The sequence below is a fragment of the Lissotriton vulgaris genome, chromosome 8 (assembly GCF_964263255.1).
Source record: "Lissotriton vulgaris chromosome 8, aLisVul1.2, whole genome shotgun sequence".
In the NCBI taxonomy this organism is placed as follows: domain Eukaryota; kingdom Metazoa; phylum Chordata; class Amphibia; order Caudata; family Salamandridae; genus Lissotriton; species Lissotriton vulgaris.
The window spans coordinates 986223266-986232095 of NC_141696.1; the positions used below are offsets into that span (position 1 = coordinate 986223266).

Sequence of the window (8830 nt, forward strand, 5' to 3'; positions counted from 1 at the left end):
GGCAGATTATTATTATTTTCTTTTACGTTCGGGAAGATCAAGGGTTTCGCCCATAATCCCAGGTTGCTGAGCTGAAATCAGGACCTGAACCTGGTTCTACAGTTGGCAGTTTTTGCCGTCAGGCCACGTCTTCCCGGTCCCTCCGGCTCCTCTCGGCACGGTCAGTGTATTACACCGACACCGTGAGGGCAGACCAGAGCTCTGAGCTGAAGGAGTTCATCCTCGAAGGAGACTGTGCGCTGTCAGCTGCCCGTGTCGATCCCACCTTCCCCCGCCTGCTCTCTCACGCCCCCAATGTGCAGCAACTGCACATAAAACCAACCGCCCGGCAGCTCCCCGTGACTCTCCAGCCGAGACCCGCGGAGGACGGCAGATGAGCAAGCTCCTTGGGAGGAGAGTGAGAGCAACTGTCCCTGGCTGGATCAGCAGTGCACCGAGAAGCAACAGCTGCACAGAGGACACCGCCACTGCCAGCAGCAAACAGAAGATCCGTGGGCTGGGGACAGCGGTGGAAGAGAAGCAGCAGCACTTGTAGACCAGCTATAGCAGGAATGGAGATAGGCCGGTAGCAACAGCACTGGGTGGAAATGAGCAGCACTGGGAAAAGAGCAACAACAGCCCAGAGGCATCGGTAACAGCCGAAGTATCACCGGTGGCAGGCAACGACTACATTGCGACACCAACCGCAGCACTTTGGGAGGCCAGCTGCAGCACTGGGGGACACCGCAGGTTTTGAAACTCACTACACAGGAACATTACTAGCAGAAGGCAAAAATCCAGACCTGGGCAGCAGGACCAACGCATGTCGTGAGGTGACAAGTGATAACCCGAGGAAAAGACCAGAGAGGGCGACAGCTGCACTCTAAGAACTAACCGTATGCGAGGTCCCTTCTGCCCCCACCAAGGGCATCGCCGTTTCCCGGAGGATAAGCAGCTGTGCCCAGTGCTCCCACAGCTGGGCGAGAAGGTAGGCGGGAGCCGCCAGAGTTGGTAAAGCAGCACCGACTGGCACCCAGAAACCCCGTAGAACAAGAAGCAACACCCTGCGCACGCTCACCAAGGAGTTGTTTGGCACCACGGACTGCACACGGTGAGCCACAGGCAGGGGATAAATAACTGCACAAGTGTATCATTCTCACAGCTGGCAGCACTGACCCAGCGAATCAACCCTACCTGCACAGCCATCTACAGTCGTTCCGACAGCGGCACCGCGGGGGCCACCAGCAGCACGGAGGCTCCCTGCGCCCACCGCCGCCCGCCGAGGCCGCTGCCCTCCACACGCTGCCTCCCCCAAGCCCCCCTATGGCCCTCCAGGACGTCACCCGAGGACTGCCCAACGGGACCGGGGGCGCTGCGGGTGCTGGAAGCGCTGCCTGCCCCCCGGACCTCTCGGAGATCGTGGAGCTGAACGTGGGCGGCCAGGTGTACGTGACCCGCCGCTCCACCCTGGTGGCAGTGCCCGACTCCCTCCTGTGGCGCATGTTCTCCCCGGCGCCCCGCGGGGAGACGCGGCCGCCGCTGGCCCGGGACAGCAAGGGCCGCTACTTTCTGGACCGCGACGGCTTCCTCTTCCGCTACGTGCTGGACTACCTGCGGGACCTGCGCCTGGTGCTGCCCGACTACTTCCCCGAGCGGCTGCGGCTGCAGCGCGAGGCCGAGTTCTTCGCGCTGCCGGAGCTCGCGCGCCGCCTCTTGCTGCTGCAGAGCCCCGCGCGCAGCGGCCGCGAGGAGCCTGGCGGCGAGGAGCTGCTGCTGCCGCCGTCCGCGCTGCTGGGCTACCAGGAGTCTGACCTGGGCGAGGCGGCCTCCTGCTCCCCAGGGGGCGTGCCCTCGCCCACCATGGAGCCCTACCGCGGGCCCCGCCTCACCCCCTCACAGTCGCTGGAGGGCCGCCGCTCGGGCTACATCACCGTGGGCTACCGTGGCTCGTACACCATGGGGCGCGAGGCGCAGGCTGACGCCAAGTTCAGGCGCGTGGCCCGCATCACCGTCTGCGGCAAGACCTCGCTGGCCAAGGAGGTGTTCGGCGACACGCTGAACGAGAGCCGTGACCCCGACCGGCCCCCCGAGCGCTACACCTCCCGCTACTATCTAAAGTTCAACTTCCTGGAGCAGGCCTTCGACCGGCTGTCCGAGGCCGGCTTCCGCATGGCTGCCTGCAGCTCCACCGGCACATGTGCCTTCGCCAGCGGTGACCAGAGCGAGGACAAGGTGTGGACCAGCTACACCGAGTATGTCTTCTGCCGAGACTGAACTCTGCCCTTGACAGAGCCGTGCAAATGAGTTGAAGGCCGTGCCAAGGTAGCTGGACGTGTAATCGCGGAAAATAACCAAGCCCGACATGAAACAGTTTTCCGGCAAGGAATGCACATCCCTCATACCAAGGATTGAAATGGGAATGCTATCGAACAGCATGGCCTTTCCACAGTCAGCATATTGGAGCCATGCTTTCGGGAAGCATGACCTGCCCTAACTGTCATTAGCTGGTCCTCCTGTGAAACTGGGTACTAATGTCCCTCGAGGTGCACTTGCTAAAAAGATCATACGCCCTATACCCATCATGAGTCTAGAGTACTGTGAGACAAGAACCCAATCCCTACCCCCAACTCAAGTCCCTAAGGCTACCAAATATGCCCTTACTCTACCCCCTGTAATGTAGACATGCTAAAGGATAATGTGCCTCAGAATACCCCTCCCTGCCTAGAAATGTAAATAACAAGAATGTCCTTACTATACTCTGCTTAATGTAGACAAGCTATAAAAAGAACATTAACTGCCATACCTAAATGATCTAACCAGGATAACAATCCACATACAGTATCACAAGAGTATCCAACATTCCCAAAAGTTAACAACCAGGAAATGGTTCAAAGGGGTAGGACATTCTCAAAATTATTGAGGTATACTATTCATGTAAACGCAACCCACCATACCCTACTCTAGCTAGACCTGCTAATCATTGACACAGGCCTGCCAAAGCATGCATTGCTTGGGCATGTTAATGAATAACACATGTCTGCAATGTTTAACATGAACTAGGTGTGCTAACAGAACAGCAACCTGCTGTAGCAAACAGTGTTTAGACAAACTAAAATCAACAAACTCCTAACTACATTACTCATGACCCAGACACAGTAAAAAGTACATACCCTTTCACACCAAGAATAGCTACTATTTTCAAATAGGGCCGACCCAAGGTGGTCCTACCCTTTAGTTAACATCTAAATATACTATCCAAGAAAAAGTCCAACAATACCCTTCAAGGACTAGATGTGCTGAGAAAGAACAAAAGCCCGCCAAACTAAAATGATTTGGTCACATGCTGAAATAGTGCATTCCCGTCTTACTCTGTGTTTGAGACGTCAAAAAAGAACATGTCCAGGATCAGCCAAGCACTATACCAGTGAATAATGTACCAACTGGTTGGCAAACGATCTGCATATACTCACAAATAACTCACCTCACTATATCCAACACTAGATGGATATCCTATCAATATTTTACATTCTGAAGAAAGTCATAGAAACTAGTGCTTATACAGCAAGTTAGTACAGTGGGGGAAATTTATCTGAGCTGACAGTTGCACCTGTTATGCTGGAAGGCCAGAATTCGCTGACCCAGTTTTCTTTCTAATCCCACCTTAGCATTCAGTCGATATTGCAAAATAACTGAGTGCTTTACATAAAGTTCTTTACATGTTTCTATTGGAGGGTGTCGTGGGTGGCTTTCATCTGAGAAAATACTAATAGACCTTTTATTTTGTGCTCACTGCCTGAGAATCCACAAACTCACTTTCTCTCAATGGTCAGTGTCATTTCAACTCAAAATATTCTTCCTTTATTTTGTCGGATTTAGGAAGAGGCTGTGGCGCTCAATGGGAGATGAGTTTGTCTACACACCTGAACACAATTTTGAACAGTATAAGGTAATCCATCTCTACTAACCCTTATCTGAAGCAATTATGGCAGTGCAAAGAATGTAAAGCGGACCAAAGGATCTAATATGACTTATCAACAACACCAGCTCCATGTGCCAAGACTACACCTATCTGGTTTATCACCCATCATTTCCTACCTGCTCTTTAAACACCACAGCTGAGCTGACTGGCAACGTTGAAAGTTACTGAAAAAAATAGAAAGAAGCTAATGAACCAGAGGTAGAGGCTGGAAATTCTTGTGACCTTCGGCTGTGCCTGCTGGGGTACAGTTTGAAATACAGCAGTTACGCTTCCTTTCCACGACTGTATTGGCACAGAAGTGCTTTTCACATAGTATGGTGGGGTTAGAAGAATTATAATTACGATGCTAAACTGTCTCTGCTAGCACCTCCACCACTTGCACCCAAACTTCACCATGTTATGTGATAGTCTGTTAATGCACTGTTGCCATGATAAAAGGCCTTCTGACGGTCTAGTTTGTGGTGAATACTATAGCCTAAGGCCAATGTTATGAACTTGCCTCTACCTAAATCTCATGGCTTTCCAGTTCTTCTAGCTCGATCGTTCTACTGGACTCTACCTTCCATCACCGACAAACCTGTTCCAGTTCTCCTTCTCTTGATTCCTTCCTCAACATTTTTTGGCTGCCTCTGAAGTGATGCGAGAGGAAAACGGGTCACTTAATTTGGAAACAGGCACACACACTCTGATAGAGAGGCACTCAACCCTGCGAATGTTAGTTCTAGTACAATATGTACATCTTAATGGCTACTTCACAAAGCGCTGTATTTTCCTACAAGTCATAACTTTTTGTTTGGTGTGCCATCTGTATTATTCACCTTTGAACATAAGCGTTTAAAAATATTACTTAAACATTGTCAGGTTTTATTGGAAAAAGCACCCCAAAAGATTTGCCTGTTGATCACAGATTATTCTTCTGTGACAGCTACTTTATGGTTGATCAATTCTCAGTGGAAAAGGCAGAGCACGTGGTCAATGATTAGCGCTTGTCATGTCATTAGACTTAAGCAATGACCAATTAAATCCTTTGGGACGGGCCTGCCCTCTTGAAGTCGACAACAGCCAAGATTGTAGTATATTTGTATCCAACCGTCACCTAGCCAGGACTGGGACTTAAGTTTATTGATACATACAGCACAATGTAAGGACAAGCAACAGATTCAATCATTTAAATTTACTCTATGTATTCCATCAGAACATGGTAGACCCATTTTCATTCACGTGCACAAGTTATTTGTATAACACTTTTGAAACAATTATTTCTGAGTGTATTTGCACAATTCGTAATGGGCTGAAAAGCACAAGGTATCTTTTTAGCTACAAATTGAGTTGTCAGTAGTCTACCTTTATTTCTTATTACACAGGCACTTTATCGGTTAGAACAGCACCTCCTCCTAGTTATAAATGAGCTTTCTGCTCAGGCTGTCAGTTAACCACTGATTAGAGTTCTTCCACATGCACCCTAAAAAATAGCACTGGTGAGTGAATATTATAAGCTATGACACACGAGACATTCCTGGCATGATTGGACAGGTGGTAGGCACTTATGACCTAACCAAAGAATTTCACAGTAAGGTTTTATTTTGAAATATTTTGTATCCTCCCCATTCTCAACCTTTCCAAATCAGCAGTACCTTTCTACTTGAATTCCCCATATAAGTAACTGCTAATTTCGAACGTATATCCTATATGTTGTGCCACATTTTAAAAAATGGCAATATAAGTGCGTGCTTACATGCGAAAGTGTACATTTTCATTTTTGCTATATGATAGTCCAGCCTGAGTTTGCTGTAGCAGTAGTTTGCTCACCTGTCTTAACCACAGACTTGGATATTGGTGCACTATGTATTTATTGCCATAATGTATATACCGTGAGATGTCTTGCTTTTGGAAAGTGAGTGTTGTTCTTTTAAAGCTAGATGAGCAATAAGACCAAGAACATGGGCTAGTGCAACACAGTGCAGAATCCCTTCTGGTTGCCCTATGTCTTATCATATTGTGCATACTTTGTAGGAATTCGCCAATAAATGAAAAACACAAGTAATAACTGTCCGGTGGTACACACATTAATAACCCAGAACTAGGATTTTCTCTTAGCTCTTTGTTTCATTTTTATAACTTTTGTATGAAATAAACTGTTTTCAGCAAACAAAGTGCTTCAAATAGATCTTGCCATGTTATTTAAATACTTTATATTTCATTTTTCCCTTTCTGTATCAGGTGCGTGTGTGTGTGAGAGAGAATATACACATACATACATATATGTATAGTTATATCTCCACCCAAGTTTAATTCGCCATTCAATTGTAAATATATATAGACACATGTTCAAAGAATTATCTAGTTTTTTATCATTTGACGATGCTTAAAAATCTCCTTGAAGATTTAATAATAACGACTTATAACTCTTGATTTGCATTGTATTCGAAATCTGCAAAGCCTTACTCACCTAGAATATAGTTTATTATATATTTTTTGCTTTGTAATGGGGACTGCCATATGATATGTGTCTCCCAGTGTAGAACATGGCTTTAGATACATCTGTTGCACATCTTAAATGTTTTCAATGATTATTGAGCACAGCTTTTGCTGTGTAACCTGTCATTATGAAATGCAATTACACACAGATTCCTGGTAAAACAACAATAATTCTTTTAAATTAAAGGTCAGATTATTTTTTAGTTTAATATCTACGCATGCCTGGCTTGCCCAACTTTAACCCTCATGCTTTCAGGCAGCTAGTTGCTATTTAATTAAAACATAACCTTTCTGTCTTACTCTACTTACTTCACAGGACCTCTTCTACCTCACCCGTCTATCTTTACATCTCTGTCTCAACACCCCCTTCTTTATCTCAACTCTGTCTCCCCCATGTATGTGTACTTTCCTCTCTCAATACACTTCTCTATGTCTGTCTATCAACCCCATCTCTGCAGATCTCTACCTTCTCTTTCTGCTTCCACTCTTTTCTGTACCTCACACCTCTCTGCACCTGACTGCTGAACACTCTGCATCTCTCGGCCCTTGACTTCACGTCTTCGAAATTCAGCTCTTTCCCGTACCCCCTTCTCTCTCAATTTCATTATCCTCACTTCTCCTCCCACCCTTTCTATCTCTCCCCTTTCTTTACCTCATTTCTCTAACCCCTCTTTCTATCACGTCCTTTCTCTACCGCCACCTCTTATCTCTCTCATGACATAACCTCTCATTTTACTGCACCATTCATTCACTACCTGACTTCTCTACCCGCCCTCTTACTTTTTACCTTTGTTGTCTCCAACTCAACTCAACTCCCACTACCTTACTTCTTGCTAGTTATCACCCCTCCACCCTTCCTATGTCATTGCGTTTTTTCTCATTCGCCTCTGCACCTCCTCCTCTATTCCAAGTTACCTCACCCCACTCACTGTGTACGTTTCTGCACCTCACTTCACTGTTTTTACCTCGCAGCTCTCTCTAATTAACCCTTTCTCGTTGATACAGAGGTAGAGCCTCTCCTCTCTTTCCCTGCCTCACCCCAACTTTGCCTCTTTTCTTTCTACTCATCTTTGTACCATTCACACGTTTCAAAATTCCTTTCTACCTCATTAAGCTCTATACCTATAGGTCTTTCTATACCTCTACTCATTTTGCCAGGCACCCTTTCCTTACATCTTTCTATACTTCCCTCATTACCAAACCTCCGTCTGTATGTACCTCTCTAACTCACCTCTTTTTACCATGCCTCTCTATACTATACTAGCCCCTTCTTGTACAATACCCATCTCCCTCTCTCTGCATTTCCTTATCCCTTTCTGTAGTTTACTTCATTCTAAAACTTCAGTCTCCTTTCTGCACACACCTTTTCCTCTTTCTATCGCTCTATAGTTTTCTTTGTAGCTACCTCACCTTTATTTGTTTACCTACCCTCTCTCACTACATCATCTATCTCTACCTCACTTCTCCCTCTTCTTCACATCTGTTACTATACTGTTCTTTACCCTTCTCCCTTCTAATTTCTATTAGTCTCCAAAATCGGAGGTAACTGTCTAGTTCAATAGAATTGTAAAAATCATCGGAGCAGTGCTCAGATTGTCACAGTTGCATTGAGAATGCCATTTGTTAAGGAGGGTTTATTTTTGGCTATAATTAATGTCATGGGTTTGTTCACTAAATGTTTGCTCCATCATCCTTACCATGTCTTTCCTACAATGACAGGCAAGTTAGACACTGACTTCCAACTAAAACTTTGTTGCAAGACAAACAAATGTCGTTCCAAGCACTAAAATAAAAGGTTTTAAAAAGATTGTTGAAGTTTTCTTTTGGTACTATTTGACTGATGGGTGCTGATCAGCTTTAGCTTTCCGCTAATTTAACATTGTTTGTTATCATAATGGCTTGAATCACTTAAAAGTGGTTAATGCATTCAAAAGTGTTCCAATGAGGAGGCCACAAAAGAGATCATGCACCTGTCCCCAAAATGTATTGAGATGGTTCTGCTTTGACTCCTCAAGGAACTCTAAAACTGCTGTAGATTTTCTTTGTGTTCTACTGGAATCCGTGGTGTATCCTATAAAAATAAGTTGGAAATAATTTGCTCCAGGAATAGAAGTAATGCAGTGAAACACATTTTAGACTTAATCTTGAAGTTTCTTAAATGGACCCACAAAGTTTAGGTGAAAACATTGTCATCATATTAAATATCCATTATTTTCCAATATTCTTCCCTAAATGCACCTTCACAACAAGGTAACACTACAGATCATGCAATTTCTGACACTCACTGAAAAAGACAGAGGCCCAACCATACTTATTTCCTCTGTAGATTACTTACTGCAGAAAAAGAGGAAAGGGGAAATTCAATACATGCACACAATTAAATGCAAACCCAGT

The 8830-nt window shown here is 45.7% G+C and overlaps 1 protein-coding gene across 1 annotated transcript; it reads left to right on the top strand.

Annotated features, from left to right (window-relative positions):
• Window positions 1-239: 239 nt before the first annotated feature.
• Window positions 240-8243, top strand: KCTD12 (potassium channel tetramerization domain containing 12). Its single transcript, XM_086934861.1, has one exon. It carries the CDS (start codon window positions 1303-1305, stop codon window positions 2251-2253), a length of 951 nt encoding a protein of 316 aa, XP_086790987.1. The 5' UTR covers window positions 240-1302; the 3' UTR covers window positions 2254-8243.
• The last annotated feature ends 587 nt before the right edge of the window (window positions 8244-8830 follow it).